At 41.9% G+C, this 25,141-nt stretch overlaps 1 protein-coding gene across 2 annotated transcripts in view; it reads left to right on the top strand.

Moving 5' to 3' along the window:
* Nucleotides 1-3,853: 3,853 nt before the first annotated feature.
* The window catches only part of spg7 (SPG7 matrix AAA peptidase subunit, paraplegin), a 64,726-nt gene continuing 43,438 nt past the window's right edge, over nt 3,854-25,141 (top strand). Inside the window, exons 1-3 of one of the 2 annotated variants that reach the window (XM_020516042.2) lie at nt 3,854-4,144; nt 22,950-23,052; nt 23,131-23,226. In XM_020516042.2, the coding sequence (XP_020371631.1) occupies nt 3,908-4,144; nt 22,950-23,052; nt 23,131-23,226 (436 nt within the window). In that variant the 5' untranslated portion in view covers nt 3,854-3,907. The remainder of the gene's footprint in view (nt 4,145-22,949; nt 23,053-23,130; nt 23,227-25,141) is intronic. The other variant, XM_048605654.1, reaches the window with a different exon arrangement.

Raw genomic sequence — 25,141 nt, 5'->3', positions numbered from 1 at the left:
CCAGCTTATCCAGCCTCTCTTTATAACTCAAACCGTCCACTCCTGGTAACCTTCTGATAAATCTCTTCTGAACCCTCTCCAGCTTAATAATATTCTGCCTATAACAGAGTGACCAGGACTGGACACAGTATTCAAAGAGGGCTCACCAATGTCCTGTACATCCTCAATATAACATCCCAACTCCTATATTCAAAGCTCTGTGTAATGAAGGACTTTTTAGGAATTCTATTACCTACAATGAGCAGTGCCCTGAGAGAGACGCTAGCTTATATTAAAATATATATAATTCAATGATGTAAAATGTCAAGCCGGATTAAAGTCCTGTTGACTTCTTTGCATTGCGGTGGTCTTAACTCCCGCCAATGTGAAACCACTGCTGTTTTGCATTGGTGTTGCTGGCTGGCCGGTATTTATTGTCCATGCTGGGTTGCCCTTGAGAAGGTGGTGGTGGGCCTTCTTCAACCGCTACTAGGAAGGGGTTTCCAGGATTTTGACCCAGTGATACCAAAGGAATGGCGATATATTTTTACAAGTCAGGGTGGAAATGGCTTGGAGGGGAACATGCAGGTAGTGGCATTCCCATGTATGTGCTGCCCTTGTCCTTCTAGATGGAAGTGGTCATAGGTTTGGAAGGTGCTGTCCAAGGATCTTTGGTGAATCTATATGGACTTCAGTAAGGCATTTGACAAGGTTCCTCACAGTAAACTGGTTAGCAAGGTTAGATCACATGGAATAGAGGGAAAACTAGCTATTTGGGTACAGAATTGGCTTGAAGGCAGGGTAGTGGTGGAGGGTTGCTTTTCAGACTGGAGGCCTGTGACCAGTGGTCCAGAAGGATCGGTGCTGGGTCCACTGCTTTTTGTCATTTATATAAATGATTTGGATGGAAACGTACGAGGTATGATTAGTAAAGTTTGCAGATAACACCAAAATTGGATGTGTAGTGGACAGAGAGGAAGGTTATTTCAGAGTACATCAGGATCTTGATAGGTGGGCTAATGGGCTGAGGAATGGCAGATGTTGTTTGATTTAGATAAATATGAGGTGCTGCATTTCGGAAAGGAAAATTGGGGCATGACTTATACACTTAATGGTAAGGTCCTGGGGAGTGTTGCTGAACAAAGAGACCTTGGAGCGCAGGTTCATAGTTCCTTGAAAGTGGAGTTGCAGGATAGTGTTTTGTATGCTTGCCTTTATTGAACAATGCATTGAGTATAGGAGTTGGGAGGTCATGCTGCAGCTGTGCAAGACATTGGTTAGACCACTTTTGGAATATTGTGTGCAGTTCTGGTCTCCCTGCTATAGGGAGGAATTTGTGAAACTTGAAAGGGTTCAGAAAAGATTTACAAGGATTTTGTCAGGGTTGGAGGGTTAGAGCGAGATGGAGAGGCTGAATCGGCTGGGCTATTTTCCCTGGAGCGTTGGAAGCTGAGGGGTGACCTTGCAGAGGTTTATAAAATCATGAAGGGCATGGATAGGGTAAATAGACAAGGTCTTTTCCCTGGGGTGGGGGAGACCAAAACTAGAGGGCACAGGTTTAAGATGAGCAGGGGAAAGATTTAAAAGGGACCTAAGGGGCAATTTTTTCACTTAGAGGGTGGTGCATGGTATGAGCTGCCAGCAGAAGTGGTGGAGGCTGGTACAATGACAACATTTAAAAACCATCTAGATGGCTATATGAATAGGAAGTGTTTAGAATGATATGATCCAAATGCTGGCGAATGGGACTAGATGTATTTAGGATGTCTGGTTGGCATGGACGAGTTGGACTGAAGGGTCTATTTCTGTGCTGTATATCTCTATGACTCAATGTATCTTGTAGATAGTACACTGCTGCAACTGAGCATCAGTGGTGCAGGGAGTGGATGCTTATGGATGTGGTGCCAATCAGTAGGGATGCTTTAACCTGGATGATGTCAAGCTTCTTGAGTATTGTTGGAACTGCACCCATTCAGGCAAATGGGTAGTATTCCATAACCCTCCTGACTTGTGCCTTGTAGATGGTGGGCAGTCTTTGGGGATTCAGGAGATGGGGTACTTACTGCAGTATTCCTAGCCTATGACCTGCTCTTACAGCCACTGTGTTTATGTGGCAAGTCCAGTTAAATATGTGGTCAATGGTAACCCCAAGGATGTTGATAATGGGAAATAATGGGACATTCAGTGATGGTAACACCATTGAATGTCGAGGGATGGTGGTTAAATTGTCTCTTGTGGGAGATTGCCTGGCATTTGTATGGTGTAAATGTTATTTGCCACTTGTCAACCCAAGCCTTGCATTTGAATATGGACTGCTTCAGTATCTGAGGAGTCACAAATGGTGCTGAATATGTGCACTTATTGGCAAACATCCCTGCTGCTGACTTTATGATGGAAGGAAGGTCATTGATGATTACTGGGACTAGGACACTACCTTGAGGAACTCCTGCATAGATGTCCTGGAGCTGAAATGACTGACTTCCAACAACCACAACCGTCTTCCTATGTGCCAGGAATGACTCCAACCAGCGGAGAGTCTGTCACCAGATATTCATTGATTCCTAGGGCTTAATTTGCTAGGGCTTCTTGTGCCACACTCGGGTGAATGCGGCCTCGATGTCAAAGACTGTCACTCTCACCTCACCTCTGGAATTCATCTCTTTTCTCCATGTTTGAACCAAGGCTGTAATGAGGTCAGGAGCTGAGTGGCCCTGATGAATCCCAACCTGTCAGCGAGCCAGTTATTGCTGAGTAGCTGCTGCTTGATAGCACTGTTGATGACGGTTTCCATCACTTTACCAATTATTGAGAGCAGGCTGACGGGATAGTACTTGGCTGGGTTGGATTTGCCATGCTTCTTACATACAGGTCATACCTGGACAATTTAATTGCCAGTTAAGGGCACCTTAATTAGTTTGTACAGTTTTAGATTATTTGTTACATTCATTAGACCCTCAATACGTGACTCATACCTATCACGTTATTCCAGCCATTTGGTTTGTCTCCAGCACCATCTGATTTTTTTTTATTTTTTGTCATTATCTCACTGCCTCAATTAATCAGATTATAGGTCATCCCTTCACTTGCTATTCAGCCTGTAGACACTCCGCTCACAGCTTTTGACCTCACTGCCTGTAAATTCTTTGTCTGTGTGATTATCTTCACTTCAACTGACAAAAAAAAACATCACTCCAAAAGCTTGTAATTCAGAATAAACCTGTTCGATTATAACCTGCGGTTGTGTGACTTCTGACCATGTCCACCCCTGTCCAATGCCACACCATGGCTATCATCCACATAAAGGATAGAGAATGAACTACCTCAAAGGGTGGTTGAGGTGGATTCAAAGCTTTCAAAAGGAAAATTGAACAGAGAGAATTTACAGAGCTACAGGGAAAAGGGAGTGTGGTGGAAATGGTTGAGTGTCATTCGTATCAAGGCCAGACTGACCGAATAACTGTCTTCTGTGCTGTAACCATGCTGTGATTCTAAAACCTGAAATACCCTTTGAAATATTAATACAGTACAAGTTGTCATAACTTGAATACGTGCCTGTAAAGGCACAAATTGCTGGGAAAACTCAGCACGTCTGGCATCATCTGCGGGGAGAAAATAGAATTAACGTATCGGGTCCAGTGACTCTTCATCGGTTCTAGCAATTTTTGTTTTTGTTTCCGATTTCCGGCATCCGCCTTTCTTTTCGTTCAGAGAATTTTTTTTTGCCTATAAAGACAAATTGGTTTGAGAAATTGTAAAGAAATTATTTTTGACTGCCCAACAGAGTGTATAGTTTTGCTTCAGCCACGCCGCCCATCAGGCCGACACATTATCACTGTCCTATTCCCCAGCCTGTCGTATCGCGCATGCGCCACAGTGTTTCTGACGCACAGCCAGGTTGTCAGGGAAGGTGACGGATAGTTGGTTCAAGATGGCCGCCTGGTTAGCCTGGCAGCTGCAGCAGCACAGTGGCTGTGCGAGAAATCTTCCATCAGTATTGTGGTCTTTTAACAAAAAGCCTTTGCAATTTCGGACTTTTGCTTTGAGCGCTGCTTTCCCGAAAGAGGCTTTGAGATGGAACTTTGCCAGTGGAATTTGTGACTTTGGAAGGACGCGATTTGATTTCAATAGGTCCTGTTGTCATCAAGACAGGGATCCTGTATTAAAGGTGAGTCAGTGTTATTTGTATTGCTTTTCGAGGAAATGTCAGATTGATATTTTGTTGAAAAGAACTTGGATTGTTATCGATAATGATATGAAATAGGTGCACGAGTTCTGTACTTTGTACGTAGTATTTGAAAGTCAGTGCTCCTTTGGCGGTTATATAACATTAAATGACAGAGTAATAGGGGATAGTACTGAAAATAATTTAGGCGAGTAGGACTAAAAAAAACGTAAACTTCAATTAGTGGAAGGTAAGTTTTAGAATAGAGAAACAACAATTTGGCTCATCATGTATGTGTTGGTGATTTAAAGTCTAACGACCCTCCCTAATTGCACCCTGTATCGTTATGGAGAGATACTAGGAAGAACTTCATGCAAATTGTTAAACGTTGGTAACAAATCCAGTAGTTCAGGTATCCAAGACAAAAAAAGGTTGAAATGCAGCTGGATTCTAAACTCTGACCGAGTCATCATGTTATAAATCCAGAATAGAATGTTAACAATGCAAAATGGCCATTTGATTCATCTGTGCTGACCCCTTAAAGATTCACTTGTGTACTGCTACTCCATTGCCTTCTCCCCATATCCTCGGAACATTTGGTCTCCTCGGATATTGAGAAACACTTATGGTACAACGGAATGCCACTCTGCCCATTTTACATCAAGAATGAACCACCTAGCTTAATCACTTCTTTTAGCACTTGGTCTGCGTCCACCAGGTAATGGAACATCTGGTGCTTACCAGATACTTTCAAAATAATTTGAGAGTTTTTGCCCCTGCCATCCATTTAGGCAGGACTTCTAGAATCCTATCATTCTCTAGGTGAAAATAATCTTCCTCTTCTCCCTTCTGATCCTTCTACCAATCACTTGATAGTAATGCATTCTAGTCACCGACTCTTCTGCTAATGTAAATAGATCCTGCCCATCCATTCTAAGCAGGCACTCTCAATTTTGTACTCCTCAAGAAAATGCGTCCTGAGCTGCCTCTGTTTGAAAGGAAGCACCATGGTCTCCCAATCTCTCGTCAAAGCTTCAGTTTTACACTCCTGGTTACATTCTTGTAAACCTGCTATGTACCACCTTTAGTCCAATTACTGTAATGGGGTGATCAGAACTGCAGTTAGTACATAAGTTGTGGACTAGCTAATGTCTTACATAGCTCCAGCACAATTCACCTAATCTTGTGCTAACAAAGGAAAACATTAATCTGTCTTCTTGCTATCTAATCCACCTGTTTCACTACATTCAGTGACCCGCAGATATGCACTTCGCCTACACCTCTCTATCCTCCCATTTATTATGTATTTTTAAAAATTCTTTCACAGGATGTGTGCATCATTGGCTAGGCCTGTATTTATTGCATGTCTCTAATTACCCAGAGGGTTAACCATATTGCTGTAGGTCTGGAGTCATATGTAGGCCAGATCAGGACAGCAATTTCTTTCCCTTAAATATATGTGAGCTAAATATTTTCCCCCAACAATGGTTCCATAGGCATCATTACACTTGCAGATTTTTAAAATTGAATTAAAATTGCACCATCTGTCATAGCTGGATTCAAACCCTATCCCCAGAACATTACCTTAGTCTCTGGATTAATAGTTTAGTGCGAATACCGTTAGTCCATTGCCTCCCCAGTTCCTCTGCCTTGTTTGACCTCCCCAAATACATTGGCTCATACTTGTCCAGGATGAATTCCATTTTTCACTTTTCTGCTTATTTGACCAGTGCATCGATTCCCTTGTGCATTCTACAGTTTCACTCCTCCCTATCAACCATGGAGTCATACAGCACAGAAACAGATCCTTCGGCCCAACCAGTCCGTGCTGAACATGATCCCAAACTAAATTAGTCCCAACTGGCTGCTCCTGGCCCATATCCTTCCAAACCTTTCCTCTTCATGGATCTATCCAAATGTCTTTTAAACATTGTTATTGTACCCGCATTCATCACTTCCTCAGGAAGTTTATTCCACCCTCTGTGTAAAAAAAAAAAAAAAAAAAATTGCCTCATGTCTTTTTTAAATCTCTCCCCTCTCACCTTAAAAAATGTGTCCCCTAGTCTTGAAATCCCCTATCCTAGGGAAAAAGCAACCACCATTTACTCTATCTATACCTCATTATATTATTAACTTCTATCAGGTCACCTCCCTACCTCCTATGCTCCAGTGAAAAACATCCTAGCCAATCCAGCAACATCCTAGTAAATCTTCTGTGATTCCTGTCCAGTTTGAGAGTATCCTACCTCTGACTGGGTGATTAGAACTGGACTCAGTATTTTAGAAGAGGCCTCACCAATGTCCTGTAGAACCTCAATATGACTTCCTAACTCTGCTCAGTCCTCTGAGCATCAATGAAGGCAAGCGTGCCAAACGCTTTTTAACTACCCTGCCTATATGTGGTGCATATTTTAAAGTAGATCTGTTTGTTCCCTGCATGCAATTTGCATTCTAATATGTGGCCAATTTCTGCATTGTCTGCAAATGTCTTGATCGTGGCCCCTAACTTTAAGCTGAAGTCATTCATACGGACAACAAAATGCAGGTCACCAGGTATTGATACCCACTGGAAACAGGTTTCCAGTTTGAAAAATACCCTGAGTTATTACACTTGTATCCTGCCACTGTGTTAATTTTGTATTAGGCTTGCTACATTCCTGTGGTTCCCATGGGTTTTTTAAACCAGTCAGCTATGTGAGTTCTTATAAAAAGCCTTGCCAAAAAACATGTAGATCAGGTTAACTGCGTTATGCTTCTCAATCTTCCTTATCACCTGGTCAAAAGATTCAGTTAAAACCAGAAGTTGTAGGAGCACAAGTAGACCATTTGCCCCGGCGAGTATTGTCCACCATTCCCTGACATCATGGCTAACATCATAGAATCAGAAGGCCAGTACAGAAACAAGCCATTCGGCCCAACTCGCCCACGTCCACCATGTTTCCCAAACTGTACAGGTCTCATTTACCTGCGTTTTGCCTAAAACCGTCTAAACCTTTCCTATCCACGTATCTGTCCAGATGTCCTTTTAATCAATTTCAACTCCACTTTCAGCCTTTACCCCATAACCCTTGATTCCCTTACTGAATAAAAATCTGCCTATCACAGTCTTGATTTTTGTTATGACCCAATTGTGACAGTTCTCTGTGGTAAAGAATTTCTTGATTCATGATGCTCTGAAAGAAGAAATTCATCCTCATTTCTGTCTTAAATTGGTGACTCCTTACTCTAAGATTATACCCTCCGGTGTTAGACTCTCCCAGAAAGGAAACTTCTCCACATCTATCCTGTCGAGCCCTCTAAGAATAGTCTATGTTTCAATAAGATCACTTCCCTTTCTAAACCTCAATGAGTACAAGCCAAACTATTTAGCCTCTCCTTATGAGAAAATCCCTCCATAGCTAGGATCAACCTAACACACATGCCCTGGACTGCTCCCAATGCCATTATATCTTTCCTCATATGAGAATAAAACTGTTCACAGAATTCTGGGTGTAGTTTGACTAGAGATTTGGATAGTTTTTGTAACACTTCTGTATTTTGGGACTCCATTCCCTTTGAAATAAAGGCCAATATTCCATTTGTAATAGATATAACACAGTGTAGAGCTGGTGGAACACAGCATGTCAGGCAGCATCAGAGGAGCAGGAAAGCTGACGTTTCAGGTCAGGACACTTCTTCAGAAATGGGGTAGGGGGAAGAGAGCTCTGAAATAAATAGAGAGAGGGGGAGTGGGGCTGGGGGAGGTAGGTGGGATAATGACAGGTGAGTGCATGTAGGCAGTGGTGGGGATTGGTCAGTGAGGTGGGAGGAGCAGATAGATGGGAGAGAAGACGGACAGGTTGTGTCAGGTTAAGGACGCAGGGATGAGAGGGAGGGTTGGTCATGGGATGAGGCCGGGTTTGGGGAGATTTTGAAACTAGTGAAGTCCACGTTCTCCAGCATCTGCAGTTCCTACTATCTCTGATCCACGTTGAGACCATTGGGTTGTCAGCTCCCAAGGCGAAATATGAGGCGCTGCTCCTCCAGTTTCCAGATGGCGTCATTGTGACACTGGAGGAGGCCCAGGATGGACATGTCGTCCAGGGAGTGAGATGGGGAGTTGAAGTGGTTCGCGACTGGAAGGTGTTGTTTGTCACGAACAGCGCGCAGATGCTCTACAAATGGGTCTCCAAGCCTCCGCTTGGTCTCCCCAATGTCGAGGAGGCCACATCAGGAGCAGCACGTGTGCACGTGAATATCTGTCTGATGTGGAAGGTGTTTTTGGTTCATTGGATGGAGGCATAGGGGCAGGTGTAGCACTTACTGCGGTTGCAGGGGAAGGTGCCAGGGGTGGTTGGGCTTGTGGGGAGTATGGAGCGGACGGGGGAGTCACAGAGAGAGCGGTCCCAACGGAAGGCAAATAAGGGTGGGGAGGGAAATATATCCTTGGTTGTGGGGTCAAATTGCAGGTGGCGGAAGTGGCGGAGAATGATACTTTGAATCCGGAGGTTAGTGGGGTGATACGTGAGGACAAGGGGGATTCTGTCGGCTCCTTATTACTCATTGAATCTGGATGCTAGATTTTTTGTGATTCATGTACAAGAACTTCTGAATACATATCACAGCCTTCTGAAGTCATTTACTATGTAAATAACATTTAGCTATTCTATTTGTGTAGCCAAAGTGCATAGCCTCACATTTTGCGGCATTATATTCCATCTGCCAAGTCTTTGTCCGATCACCTAACCTGTCTGTATCCTTCTGTAGACTCTGTTGTCCTCACTGTGTGTCTTCCCATCTACTTTTGTGTCACCCCCAAACTTGGAGATCATACATTCACTTCCATCATCCAAGTCATCAATATATGCTGAAAATAATTAAGCCACAGGATTGATCCCTGTAGCACTCCACAAGTTACGGGTTGCTATCCTGAAAATAACCCTATTATCCCGCACTCTACTTTCTGTGAGATAGCATGGGCAGCGAGTTGGCTAATGTTCTAGCCCTAATACCATGCACTGTTATCTTCATGTAGCTTTATATAGGCAATATATCAAACCCACTCTTTGGCAAACCACATACATTACATCTCCTGTTTTCCCCTTTATTTTTCTGCTTGTTGCCACCTCAAAGAATTCTAATAAAATTTATCAGGCATGAATTCACCTTCGTGAAACCATGCTGACTCTGCTTGATTATGTTGTGCATTTCTAAACTGTGTGCAATATATCCTTTTATAATAGACTCTAACACTTCCCAACGAAAGAAGTTAAGCTAATTGGCCGTTTTTTTTTGGTTTCCTCCCTTCAATAAGAATGTTGTGTTGGCATTTTTTCCAATCCTCAGTGACTTTTCCAGAATATAGGGATTCTTAGAAGATTACTAACAGTGCATCCTGTATCTCTGTAGCTACTTCCTTTAGTATCCTCAGGTGCATCCCATCAGCCTTCAACCTCATTACTTTCCCTTGGACTTTTTTCTCTCATTATAGTTGTTATTTCCTCCCCACCTTTTGGCTCTTGATTATTTAATATTTTTGGAGTGCTATTAATGTCCTTTATTGTGAAGACCGATGCAAATTATTTGTTCAACTTCTCTGCTATTTCTTAGTTCCCTGTTATTTTTCCCCAGCCTCATTCTCCAAGTGGTCATTGTTCACTTTGGCTTCTCTTAACTTTGGTTTTATAAATTTAAAGAAACTGTCACTGTCTGTTATGTTATTACTTGTTAGTTTACCCTCATGTTTTATTTCATTTAACCTATTTTTCTAATCAACATGTGCAGTGGTGTTATTATACACGTCTGGAGCAGGTGAGACTTGAATCCAGGCCTCGCAGTCCAGGAGTACAGACACTACCACTGCGCCCCATGAGCCTTCCATAGTTTATTTCATAAAAAATACAAGAACTAGGAGCATTGTAAGTGATTCAGCCCCTCGAGCCAGCTCCAACATTTAAACAATCATGGCTAATCTCATCTCAGCTTAAAATCCACATCCTGCCTGCTTCCTGTAAGGCTTTAACCTATTACCAATTTGAAATCTATCTCCTCAAATTTATTCGGTGTTTCAGTGTCCACCACAATCTGGATCCACCACATAATACGTTGGACACTTTGTTCCCTTAACAAATCCAAGCTGGCTGTCCTTGATTACTTCACACTTTTATAAGAGGCAGTTTATCCTGTGTCTGAGAATTAATTCCAGTAATTTGTCCACTACCAGAATTAGACTGACTGGCTTGTAATTTGGTCTATCCCTCACTCCATATTAAACAAAGATTGTCTATACTCTGATTCTCTGGCACCATGCTTGCATCCACTTAGGAGTGGCAAAAGATGGTCAGATCATCCACTCTTCTCTGGCTTTTAACAGCTGGGGTACATTTCATCTGATCCTGGTAATTTATCCACTTAATACTTCCTTTCTTCCTATCTTTGTTATATCTGATATTTCACACTCTTTTTTCCTTGACTAAAATGCCTCCATCATCCCTCTCTTTTATGAGGATAGAAGCAAAGTATTACTTCAGAATTACACCCATACTTGCCATCTTTAAGCATCGGTTACATTTTTGGTTATCTTGGCGTGAAAAAGGGCGAACCACCTGGCATTGATTAAGACACCAAAAGCTACAACAGCAAGGAGAACTATCTCAGTCTAGTTAAGCAAGAGCCTAACATAGTAATACTCATGGAATAATACCATACAGAGAATACCCTAGACAACTCCATCACCATCCCTGGATATGTGCTGTCCCATCAGCAGGATAAACCCAGCAGAAGTGGTGGCATAGAGGTATACAGTGGCGAGGGAGGTCTCAGAAATGACTTTGGATCCCTTGAAGTCTCATGCACAAGGAAACCCCCAGCTGATTACCAAATACTACCCCTTCTCAGCTGAAGAATCAGTACTCCTCAAGGTGGAGGGCTTTCAATATCCATCACAAGGGTGGCTCAGCAGCACCACTACTGACTGAGCTGGTTGAGTCCTAAATGGAAAAGCTGCAGACTGGGTCTGCAGCAAGTGGTAACGGAAACAATAAGTGGGAAAAACGTACTCGACACCATCCACCACAAACTGTCTTTTGTAGATGCATCTATCCTGTGATTGTCAGTAACAATGACCACAACACAGTCCTTGTGGAAACAAAGTCACACCTTCACATTGAGGATACTATGGGAAGCAAGGGAAGAGATTGCTGCCCTTTGGCAATGATCTTTGCATTCCTACTGTTCACTGGAGTAGTACCAGATGATTGTAGGGTGGCAAATGTCATTCCTTTGTTCAAGAGAGGGAATAGGGATAATCCTGGGAATTACAGACCGGTCAGTCTTTCTTCTGTTGTGGGCAAATTACTGGAGAAATTCTGAGAGATAGTATTTATGATTATTTGGAAAAGGACAGTTTGATTAGAAATAGTCAGCATGGCTTTGTGAGGGGCAGGTCATGCCTCACAAGCCTTATTGAATTCTTTGAGGATGTGACAAAACACATTGAAGGCAGAGCAGTGGATTTGGTGTACATGGATTTTACCAAGGCATTTGATAAGGCTCCACATGGTAGGCTTATTCAGAAAGTAAGGAGGCATGGGATTCAGGGAAATTTGGCTGTCTGGATACAAAACTGGCTGTCCAGTAGAAGACAGAGGGTGGTAGTAGATGGAAAGTATTCAGCCTGGAGCTCAGTGACCAGTGGTGTTCTGCAGGGATCTGTTCTGGGACCTCTGCTCTTTGTGATCTTTATAAATGACTTGGATGAGAAAGTGGAAGGGTGGGTTAGTAAGTTTGCTGATGACACAAAGGTTGGTGGAGTTGTGGACTGCGTGGAGGGCTGTTGTAGGCTGCACTGGGATATTGATAGGATGCAGAGCTGGGCAAAGAAGTGGCAGATGGAATTCAACCCAGAAAAGTGTGAAGTGATTCATTTTGGAAGGTCGAATTTGAATGCAGAATACAGGGTTAATGGCAGGATTCTCGGCAGTGTGGAGGAACAGAGGGATCTTGGGGTCCACGTCCGTAGATCCCTCAAAGTTGCTACCCAAGTTGATAGGGTTGTAAAGAAGGTGTATGGTGTGTTGGCTTTCATTGGCAGGGGAATTGAGTTTAAGAGCCGCGAGGTTATGCTGCAGCTGTATAAAACTCTGGATAGGCCACACTTGAAATATTGTGTTCAGTTCTAGTCACCTCATTATAGGAAAGGTGTGGAAGCTTTAGAGAGGGTGCAAAAGAGATTTACCAGGATGCTGCCTGGACTGGAGGGCAGGTCTTATGAGGAAAGGTTGAGGGAGCTAGAGCTTTTTTCAATGGAGCGAAGAAGGATGAGAGGTGACTTGATTGAGGTGTACAAGATGATGAGAGGCATTGACAGAGTGAATAGTCAGAGACTTTTTCCCAGGGCGAAAATGACTATTACGAGGCGGCGTAATTTTATGGTGATTGGAGGAAGGTATAGGGGAGATGTCATGGGTAGGTTCTTCACACAGTGTGGTTAGCATGTGGAATGCACTGCTAGCAGTGGTGGTGGAGTCAGATACTTTAGAGACTTTTAAGCGACTCTTGGATAGGCACATGGAGGATGGTGAAATGTAGGGTATGCAGGATAGATTGATCTTAGTAGGATAATAGGTCGGCACAACATTGTGGTCTGAAGGGTCTGTACTGTACTATGCTGTACTGTTCTATGTTCTATGTATACCCTTCATCATGTTGTTGGTGCCACTGTGCTAAATGGGATGGACTTTGAACAGATCTAGCAACTCATGACTGGGCATCCATGAGGCACGATGGGCTACAGCAGCAGCAGAATTGTGCTTGGTCACAAGCTGCAACCTCATGGTCTGGCATATCCCTCTACCTATTACTGTTAACTCAGGGGATAACCCTGGTTCACTGCAGCAATTCACAAAGGCACCTACCAAGCCCATAACCACCACTGTCTAGAAGGATAAGATTAGCAGTTAAATGGGAACACCAGCAAGTTTCTGACTTGGAAATATATTGTCTTTCCTTAAGTATCACTCGATGAACACCTTAGAACTCCCTCCCTAATGGCAATGTGGGTTTACTTACACCATGTGGACTCCATCAGTTCAAGAAGGCAGCTCACCACCTTCTGATGGGCAATAAGTGCTGGCATGGCCAGTGATGCTCATATCCCATGAATTAGTGAAGAAAGGTTGATTTCTATGTACTGCTTGTGAGGTAAAAGTATCAGCAATATATAGGAAGCCCAGCTTAAATATTTTGGTGGGATGTTATGTTATAGGTGTAAAGGCTGTTGTGGGATTTAGAGAGAAGTATTTTAAATTTAATGTGTTGGGAGATTTGACACCGGTGTATGTTAACAAGGACAAGATAGCGAGCAAGTACAACAAATCAAGAAAAAAATCCCAACTGGCTGGCACAAACTATAGTTATAGTTATAGTAATATATGATTTGAGTGGTGTGTCACAGTCCATCCAGACATCCACAGGCAATTTGATAGCACCCACCCACACTGGGATATCTTGTATAACTGTACAATAGTGTTGAAAATCACTTTTGTTTAAACAAAACAGTACTTGTGAAACAGAATTTTTTAAATTTGTACTTTCTTAATAACCAATTGTTATTACTGATTGTTAGGTTCTTGTGGTTGTCACCAGCAGTGTACGTAAGGCGAAACCAGTGATGTGGAATACTTGGCAGCACACTAGAAAATGTTGGTACCCAAAACCCCTTGATTCACTGTAGGTTAACATGAAGATACAGCAAGCAATCAAGATAGCAAATAATGAGTCAAAAGGATTGAATTATAAATAACATTTACATATTATCATAGGACTTTGAGACGATTCATATTCAGCTTTCCCTAAACCCTGAGTGCAGACTGTGTAGCAATCCAGGATGTATGTGCAAAGAATAAGTGTGTTGTGCACTTTTCTTTTAAAGAAGAGAAAGTTGACAGAAGTTTAATAGGGTGATCAAAATCTGGACTGAATAAATAGGAAGAACCTGTACCCTTGGTGGAAAATTTGAGAACCAGAAGACACCAATTTAATGTGCAGGACAGAAGATCCCTAGGTGGTATGAGAGATTATTTTTTCCACTGTGTTTAGGATCTGGAATATAGTACTTGGCAGTGTGGTGGAAGCAGATTTAATCATTGGTTTCTAATGGGAATTGCATAAGGTGCACTTGCAGCCAACATCACTGCTGGATGGAGCACTGTAGGAAGCTGAAAATGTCCATCTGTTGAACAGAAATGCAAACTTGTAGCAGAACCTGTAAATCAAGATATTTCAAGCTTTGCATGCATAAGTTATTTTCAGCTAAGATACCACTTGCATAAATCATATTGTTTTCTGTCTGGTTACAATGTAGACAAAGAACCCAGGTTATAATTCAAAAGGAACCGGCACAAGTACACAAACTGTGCAAATTGCTAGCATTAATCTTCCCCAAAATTACAGTAGCGTGGAGGATATGTGGTGTGAATTAGAATATTGTAAAATGTTTTCTTTCCACTCTGAGGAACATATACCAAAAATAAAGGACAACTCTATAGCCATTGTATGTCTGGGTTGCAGCTATTGTGCACGCCCAGATGGATCATCGTAATGTGACTGTACATGTGCAGATGGGTCATAGCCATTTTTAATGCTGGAACCTCTGCCTGCATTGGAAGCAAACTCGGATTGAATAAGTAACTGAACAGAAAATAGTTGTCAGACTTCAGGGAAAAGACAAGGGAGTAGGATTTGGGAATTGCTGTTGCAGTAAGCCAGCACCAACATAACAATCAGAATGGGCTTGTTCTGAGCTGCATATATTCTGCAAATTTTAAGATGCATACACATGGAAATATTAAAGGAAATGCACAGTGCAACAAATAAGTGTTGCACAGCATGCATATTAGGTGTAATGCTGGTATTGTGAAAAGCTTTCATCTCTTTATTTAAGGAGGGATGTGTTTACCTTAAGGGAGTGCAAAGATTCACTGTACTGGATCTGGGAATTTGGATTGTCGTATGAAGAGGGATTGAGTGGAGTAAACCTATATTCCCAAATCAATGGCCTCCAATCAATTTGAGCGCAATATCAATTTAAGTGAAACCCAGGATGTTCCCCCAATGAAATATAGAATAAGCAGTTTATTTTTTAGTGCTACATAAATCTAAAACCAAGTGTATATTGTTATCATTATTCATTTTGTCCTCTACTCGCCAATTCTCAGCGTGACATCTGTGATTGCATATTATCTGCCAGTGTCAGTCATATGTAGTCCATCAAATGGTAACTGTGAGGTGGGTTTGATACTTGGCACTTGATTATCTTCATTTGAATGAATGCTGAACGGTGAACATGGAGTCATAGTAAGCTTTCACTTTAAGGATGCAGGATGTTGGGAGTGGGGATTTTTCTCTGTTTACATGACTTCAAAAATCACTGATCTTCAAACAAACTTTCAGCTCAAAATCGTGTTGCATAACAATTATCTCCGTATCAACTCGACTGCTTTATAAGCCAAACACCTAATGGAATTTGGTAGCCTACCTACCAATGTCTACTGGAAAGAGTGGATTTCAGACAAATCTGATGATATGTTCCATCCTATCTAATTCATGAATTCCTGTGCTAACTTCCTTAAGTATAGAAAGATGTGTTCTGGATGGAGTTATTTTTGTCAATTTTTTGCCTAGAATTTTCTCTGGACTCAGGAAGTGTTGCAGCATTTTATTATTCTAATTGGAAGGACCACAGATTCAGGCTCAGTTTGAATGTATTGACAGTACTGATCATATGTTCTAACTCAGTCATATTCCTGCAGTACACAGTTCAGCTTGTTAAGTTTTGACATTGTCTGTAAGAACCCCAAAGTCGAGCAACCACACATTGTTTGAGAGCACATTGCGCACGTCAATCCTTGATTTATGAAGAGAGATCATTTCGGGCATCAGATATAAAAATCTTTGCAAATCTCCCTTGACATAACCACGTTAAATCAGCATGCAGGATTACTTCACTGTAAGTAGCAGTGAGTTTGTTGAGTAAGGATTCAAACAAGTGGTGCTGAAGGGGTGTTGCTCGAATTGAGTTTACAATCTTAACTGGATCCTGCAAAGACTATGGGCCTGACAACATTCAAACAGAAGTACTGAAGTCATGTGCTCCAGGACTTGCCATATCCCTGGACAAGTTGTTCCAGTATGTCAGGTAGATTGACTACAACACTGGTATCTATGTGGAAAATTACCCATGTTTGTCCTGTACATGGAAAGCAGGAAAAACGCAACCCTGCCAATTGCCATCCCATCAGTCAATTCTTGACTATCAGTAAAGTAAAGTAATGGAAGGTGTCCTCAATAGTGCTATCAAGCAGCACTTGTTTAGCAATACCTACTCACTGATTCTCAGTTTGTGGTGTTCCACAGAGCTACTCAACTACCGACCTCATTACAGCCTTGGTTCCATCATGGACAAAAGAGCTGAATTCCAGAGGGGAGGTGAGAGTGACTGCCTTGACATTAAGGCCGCATTTAAGTCAATGCAGTATCAAGGAGTCCTAGCAAAACTAGTCAAAGGAATTGAGGGTGACAATCCTTCCCAATTTGGAGTCATACTGAGTGCAAAGGAAGATTGTTGTGATTATTGGATGTGAATCATTTCAGCTCCAGAATATCTCTGCAAGAGTTCCTCAGAGTAGTGTCCCAGGCTCAACCATCTTCAACTGCTCATTAATGACCCTTCCTCCATTATAAGGTCAGAAGAGGGATGTTTGTTGATGATTGCATCATTTCACCACTCGGATGCTGAAACAGTCTGCGTCCAGATGTAGCACTCAAGACTCCTTAGATGCTGAAGCATTCCATGTTCAAATGCAGCAAAGCCTAGACAGTAACTAAGTTTGTCTGAGAAGTGGCAAGTAATATTCATGCTATGTGAGTGCCAGGCAGTGATCAAAATCCTGGGATCCCTTCCTAACAGTGCGGAGTGTCCCTACACATCAAAGACTGCAGCAATTCAAGAAGGCAGCTCACTACCATCGACTACATGACATTTAGTAATGGGCAGTAAATGCTCGGAACCATCAGTTCTGAGGAAGGGTCACCGGACCCGAAATGTTGGCTCTGTTTTCTCCTTTACACATGCTGCCAGACCTGCTGAGCTTTTCCGGCAACTTTGTTTTTGTGGCAGTAAATGCTGGCCTAGCCTGCAATGCCACGTCATATGAATGAATAAAAAATGTAGCCCTATGTTCTGGCCTCCTGTCAGTGCATTGCAAGGTGAATTCTTCATTGACATTGTAGTATTCAACATGATGTTATCATTGTGAGTTATTTGATTCTAGTGAAAACTGCTGTTTTTTTCTGCAACTCAACACCACTGCAGACCTTTAGTAGTGAGCTTTGTAGAAATTTACACTGTAGCAAATTAGGCAAAATGTTCACATCTGAAGAAGTGTCACTAACTCTGATTTCTCTCCACAGATGCTGCTGGACCTGCTAGTTTTTCCAGCAGTTCTGTATTTGTTTTTGCTTACGTAATAGTTAATGTATCCAACTACTCGTTGCACTGCCTCCACCATTTATTTGTTATTGTATCTCTGTTACAGCTCTCAACTAGTCAGGTTCCACCCAATTCCTTTTGTTGTCAGTACACGGCCAGTATACTTGATTTACTGCAATTAGTTGTACCTTTCTCTTGTTCAGCTTCAGTTTGATCTGGCAAGCTGTCTCTAGCAGGCACACTGGATTCTGATCATGGTCCGCAATAGCTTCTTCCCTTGTCTCTCCATATCCTGACGGCCAAGCTAAATGAGTATGCCATTACCGTCACAGACTTCATGGCCAAGTGTGTAGAGGACTGTGTGCCAAACAAGTTAACTCAAGTATTCCCCAAGTGGAAACCACAAGTGAACCCGAAGATCCACTCCGTATTGAAGTCCAGGTCTGAGGCGTTCAAGTCGGTGACCCTGACCTATATGGGAAATCTAGGTACAAACTTTGCAAAGCCATCAGGGACACCAACAGACAATACCTGACTAAACTAGAGTTCCAGACTAACCACACAAACACATGTCGACTGTGGCAGTGTTTACACCTTATAACTGGCTACAAAGCAAAGTTGAGTAGAATTGCTGCCAACAAAGCATCCTTCCCCAACAAGTTCAATGCATTCTATGCTCGTTTTGAACAGAAGGTCAGTGAAATAATGTCACTCACCTCGACAGCATCGAGTACACCTGTGCCCACTGTCATTTCCACACGTTAGAGTGGCCTTCTTGAGGGTGAAAGTGACTGGCCCAAGTGGAGTCCCTGACCATGCACCCAGATCATTAGCAGTCCAACTGGCGTGAATATGTGCAGACATCTTTAACCTCTCCTTACTACATCGTAATATTCCCACCTGCTTCAAGAAGGCCACTATCGTCCCTGTGCCAAAAAAATGCCTGTGCCTTAATGACTACCACCCAGTGGCTCTGACATCCGTCATTATGAAGCGCATCACAAGGTCAGTCATAGCACACCTCAACCTCCCAGACTGCCTTGATCCTCCACATTTTGCCTAAAGTGACAATAAATCCACAGCAGATGCCATCTCCCTGGCCTACACTCATCCCTGAAACATCTGGATAACAAGGACACCTACGTCAGACTCCTATTCATTGACTTTAGCTCCACCTTCAAAACAAAATAATTTCAACAAAACTCGTCTCCAACCTCTCGGATTTAGGACTCTTCTGCACCCCACCTCAGCAATTTTATCCTCGACTTCCTGACCCATAGGCTGCAATCAGTAAGGATAGATGACAATACCTCCTCCACAGTAATCCTCAATACCAGTGCCCACAAGGCTGCGTACTTAGTCCATAAGACATAGGAGCAGGAATTAGGCCATTCAGCCCATCGAGTCTGTTGTGCCATTCAATCATGGATGATAAGTTTCTCAACCCCATTCTCCCACTTTCTCCCCATAACCTTAGGTTCTTGATTGTCAAGGGAATCAATCTGTCTCCATCTTATATATACTCAATGACCTGGCCTCCACAGCCTTCTGTGGCAGTGAATTCCATAGATTCGCCACTCTGGCTAAAGAAGTTTCTCTTTATCTCTGTTCTGAAAGGTCTTCCCTTTTCTCTAAGGCTATGCGCACAGGTCCCAGCCTCTCCTACCAATGGAAACATCTTCTCAACATCCATTCTGTCCCGGCCATTCAGTATTCTGTAAGTTTCAATTAGATCCCCCCCTCATCCTTCTAAACTCCATCAAGTATAGACCCAGAGTCCTCAAACGTCCCTCATGTTAAGCTTTTCATTCCTGAGACCGTTCTCGTGAACTCCTCCTCTGAACCTGCTCCAGGACCAGTACATCCTTCCTGAGATATGGGGCCCAAAACCACGCACAGTACTCCAAATGTGGCCTGATCAGAGCCTTATACAGCCTCAGAAGTACATCCCTGCTTTTATATTCAAGTCCTCTCAAAATAAATGCCAACATTGAATTTGCCTTCCTAACTACTGACTCAACCTGCAAGTTTACCTTGAGAGAATCCTGGATTAGAATTCCCAATACTACTTCAGACTTCTGAATTTTCCCCCCGTTTAGGAAATAGTCCATACCTCTATTCTTCTTACCAATGTGCATGACCTCACACTTTCCCACGTTGTACTCCATCTGCCACTTCTTTGCCCACTCTCCTAACCTGGCCAAATCCTTCTGCAGCCTCCCCGCATCCTCAATACTACCTGTCCCTCTACCTATCTTTGTATCATTTGTAAACTTAGCCAGAATGCCCTCCGTTCTTTTATCTAGATCACTAATATATAAAGTGAAAAGTTGTGGTCCCAACACTGACCTGTGTGGAACACCACTTGCCACCGGCTGCCATCCTGAAAAATACCCTTTTATGCCCACTCTCTGCTTTCTGTCAGACAACCAATCTTCTATCCATGCTAGTACCTTGCTACTAACACCATGGGCCCTTGCCTTACTCAGCAGCCTCCTGTGCGGCACCTTGTCAAAGGCCTTCTTGAAGTCCAAGGCGATAACATCTATTGGCTCTCCTTGGTCTAACCTGCTTGTTATTTCCTCAGAGTTATAACAGATTTGTCAGGCCTGACTTCAGTCCCTTACTATACTCCTTATACACTCATGACTGGCCAAATTCAGCTCTAACTCCATTTACAAATTTGCTGACAACACCACTGTCGTGGTTCAGATCAAGCAACGATGAGACAGAATACATGAAAGAGATGGACAGACAGCTTGGTGGCATGGTGTAAAGACAACAATCTCTCCCTCCATGTCAGCAAAACAAAGAAGCTGGTCATCGACTTCAGGAAGCGAAGTAGAGACATGCCCTTGTCTGTATCAATGGTGCTGAGATGGAGGTGATTGAGAGCTTCAAGTTCCCAGGAGTAAATATCACCAACAATCTATCTTGGTCCATTCACATTGATGCTACAGTCAAGAAAGCACATCAACACCTCTACTTCTTCAGGAGGCTAAGGAAATTTGGCATGTCCACAATGACTCACCAATTTTTACAGATACACCATAGAAAGTATCCGGTTCAGATGGATTATAGCTTGGTATGGCAACTGCTTTGCCCAAGACCGCAAGAAATTCCAGAGAGCTTTGAATACAGCTCAGTCCATCATGAAAACCAGCCTTCCTTCCATTGACACTTCCTACACTCTTGGAAAAGCAACCAACATAATCAAAGACTCCTCCCACCCTGGTTATACTCTATTCCACACTCTTCCATCATGCAGAAGATACAAAAGTTTGAAAACACATGCTACCAGGTTTATAAACAACTTCATTCCTGCTGTTGTCAGACTTGTGAACGGACCTTTCTTGTATTAGAGCTGATCTTTCTCTGCATCTTTTCTAGCTGCAATACTATATTCTGCATTCTGTTCTCTCACGCTGATGTATTTATGTAAGGTATGATTTGTCTGGATAGCATACTTTTCACTATTTCAGTGAATATGTGACTGTAATACATCAAATCAAATCAGTGATGGAGGATTGTTTTTTGGACTGGAACCTGTGACCAGCAGTATTCTGCAGGGATCGGTGTTGGGTCCACTGTTGTTCATCATTTATATAAACACTTTGGATGAGGATATAGGAATTAAAGTGAAAGCATCTTACTGCAGAGGTTAGTGTCATGACTGCAGAAAATCAGCTCTCACACTGTACAATTGTATTTCTGTGTGTTTTCAGTCATTTAGAAATGAGTCAAAGATAAATTTCTTCTTTCGGAAGGTAGTGAATCTTCAATATGCTGTACTTCCATAGGGCTATGGATATTCAGTTGTTGAATTTATTTGGGCCTCTAATATAATCGTGACCATGTTTTGAGAGCCCATTTTTTTTTGGTAGGGAACTGGGAACAACGTACCTCAAGAATTTGAGAAATATGAGTTAAAGGAAATTATTGTTATTCATTGTGTGCTTAAAAAGGGATGGACAGAGATTTACTTCCCCTCCAATTCATAATGCAGAATGGATAAAGACAGTACTGCGTCAGAAATGAAGCTGAACTATTTGATTAATTCAGAATTAAAATACTGCAGTTTCTGGAAATACTCAAAAACAGTATCTGTGAAAACCAAGTGTAATATTTTGGTTGGTGGTCTTTTATTAGGCTGTTCTGCCTTTGAATCCTACTTTAGCTGTTATCCCTTTTTAAGAGTTACATATTTCATATTTGATATGCCTTTAGCTCTTTTGCATAGGTGATACTGTTGCTTCATATTATGTTATCTTGCTTTCCAAACCAGTTGACAACTGGAAACAGTGACTATTTTGTGACTATTCAATTTGACTTGCATAAGAAACCTCTGGGGGGCTTTAATGACTTTGTCTTAATTACTTTGGACTAATTTGTTAGAGCTCATACCATAGAATCCCCACAGTGTGGAAAAAGGCCATTTGCCCCCTCAGGTGCACATGACTCTTGAAGAGAATCCCGCCCAGCTCCCCACCTTATCCCTGTAACCCTACATTTTACTGTGGCTAATCCACTTAGCCAACACATCTCTGGACACTAAGGGACAATTTAGCATGGCCAGTTGATCTACCCTGCACAGCTTTGGACTGTGGGAAGAAACTGGAGCACCCGGAGGAAACCCACGCAGACATGGGGAGAATGTGTACAGTCTGCACAAACAGTCACCCAATGCTGGAATTGAACCTGGTACCCTGACGCTGTGAGGCAGCAGTGCCAACCACTGAGCCACCGTGCCGCCCAGTAATCTTAATCAGCGGTTCATAATTTATTATCGATAAACATTTTTCCTAAAGTTTAGCTAGAGTAATACAGTCTGTCATTATTTGTCCATCTGCTGAAGCGTATAGGAGAATACAAGATGCCGCATGTGCACTGGGGAGATGATAGCCTAGTGGTGTTACATGATACTATTAATCTGGAGACCCAGGTAATGTTCTGGGGACGTGGGTTTGAATCCCACCTATGTGAAATTGAAGTTCAATAAAAATATGGAATTAACAGTCTAATGCTGACCATGAAAGCATTGTCAATTGTCAAGAAAGCCCATCTGTTTCACTCATGGACTGTAGTGAAGGAAACTGTCATCCTTACCTTGTCTGGCTTACCTGTGATTCCACACCCAGAGCAGAATTTTTACTTTCACAAGTTCATGCCACTTTTACCAGCTCTTGGATCTCATATAATGTTTCCTGTAAAGGCGGTGTATTTTTGCTATGGCCTGAGATCAGAATCCTGTCTACACTTCTTTGTGTACTCTAGCGAGAATTACTTAAGCTGTTAGTTGAAAATTTTTTGTTTTAAGTTTATTATGGCTTATTTTTACAGAGCTTGTTATTTCGTCCATTAAGCCTTCAGTTCCAGGAATTTAATAGGACACACATTTTTAGGCAATTGAAACAAAACCCGGCAAGGTTCTGCAAGTTAATAGGTGAGTGAGAAAGACGTTCAGACTCAATTTATGCCTGATAAGATTGTTGTTACTTGATTAAAATATTCTGTTTCATAGGTGGCATATACCGTTTCAGCACATCAAAATCACGTCAAAATCAACAGAAAAAACAGAATGAGGGGTCCAAGGGGAAAAGCCCTGAAGAAGATGAAGGTAAGTGAATCTATGGTTTAACTAGATATTAGTAACATCAACTAAATCTCTAGGTTGCTTAATGAAAAATTGCAAGCAAAGCTGATCCCATACCTGAGGTGTGGAAGCGATGCAAAAGGTAATGAACAAAATGAGTTTTGAGAAGCATTTTCAAGGGAATAGCGGTTTGGGAGGAGAAAGTAAGTCTTGCTTTCATACTGTAGTTTTATGGCATCACAACATCCAAAAGCTCTTTATAGGCAATTGAAGTATTGTGTCTGTTCTAATGTAGGATTACGGAGGTGTAGAATTCCAAAGTGGTGGAATCTGGGCAGCTGAATTCTCTGCTTACATAAATGGCATTAAGAGAGAGGGCAGGTCAGAATCGGACAATATGTTTAAGGGAGAGGGTGAATATAGAACTGGAGGACAGAGCAGAAATAGTGTGCAAGATAGTTAAGAAAGAACAAGAATTTTTAGCCTAATAAATTATAAGGCTCTGAGCCAGACTAGATCAGCAAGGGAAGAAGTGATGCATCTGTGGAATGATGAATGTCTAAAGACTGAAATAAGTCAAAGATGAAGAGTCACTGGACTTGAAACATTAACTTTGCTTTCTTTCCACGGATGATGCCAGACCTGATGAGTCTCCAGCAATTTCTGTTTTTGTATCATGAAGGCTGATGTGTGGTTAAATTGGAACTGTACTCATTCGAATTTAGGAGAATGAGAAGTAATCTCATTGAAACATGTAAGTTTCTTAAGGGGATTGATAGAGTAAATACTGAGAGAATGTTTTCTCCTGTGGGGACTAGAGGGCATAGTCTCAGAATAAATGGGCATCAATTTAAGATTGAGATGGGGTGGAATTTCTTCTAACAAGGGTTGTGTGTCTTTGGAGCTCCTTGCCGCAGAGAGCTGTGGAGACAGAGTCCTTGTGTATATTTAAGGCTGAGTTAGATTCTTGATCACTAGGAGTATCAAAAGTTACAGTGAAAGGACAGGAAAGTGGAAGTGAGGAATATTGGATCAGCCATGATCTTATTGAATGTGGAACAGGCTCAATGGGCTGAATGGCCTACTCCTGTTTCTTTCTCTTATGGTCTTAATAGGTACAGGTTCCATCTCAGTCATTTGAGTTGTTGGGCTTATTGCTTTTGTGTGTACGTATTAATCAGTAGTAACATCTGGATATCAAAAAATTAATAGTAAAACCTACAATTTATGGTATAAAGTCATTTACGGGCAGAAATTGTTTTGTTGGGGTGCTGTGATTTTAAGAGAGCTGGTCAGGTGACCTGGAGGAGTGAAGCTTGCGTCCAGTCTAGAACTGTGAGGATTGTCAATAAAGTGTTCCTATTCAGATGTACCATTTGTCCATCTGGTATATAATTCCTGGTTCCAAAGAAAGCACCACCCTAATAGAAATAAATTCAGATTATTTCGCATTCTGAAGTTACAAAATAAATCCAAATGTAAGAGTTTAAATAACAGAAAAGCCAATGAAAAGGAACCATAACATAGAAGACCTTTCAGTGAATATTTTCTAACCTAATCTCCTTTTTGTAACACTTTAAAATTAAGAATGGAATGCACATCTTAGTTAAGAATATAAGTTACTTGTGCAGCTCCACTTGAATGATCAGTTGCATGAAATACCTTGCAAGGCAATCTGATCCAAACATTCAGGCTGAGAAAGGAAAGAGGAAGCTGCTCTTGCCTATTTCATTATTGTAATTGCATAATTTTTACAAATTGCTCAAAATCCTGTCTAGTTAAACACCCCAAATTCCTACACTTACAAGATTTTTAGCAGTTAAATATTGTTTCTTGATATTACTGTAGTTTTTATTCTTTCAGAATGTCTCGACTAATGCACAATTCATTATTGTCAATTAATTTTTCTGTTGTCAACTGTTTTAAGACACGTAGCATT

Source organism: Rhincodon typus, chromosome 15, assembly GCF_021869965.1.
Source record: "Rhincodon typus isolate 14 chromosome 15, sRhiTyp1.1, whole genome shotgun sequence".
NCBI lineage: Eukaryota > Metazoa > Chordata > Chondrichthyes > Orectolobiformes > Rhincodontidae > Rhincodon > Rhincodon typus.
The sequence above is the reverse complement of the archived record's forward strand: the minus strand, read 5'-3'. Positions and strand labels throughout refer to the sequence as shown.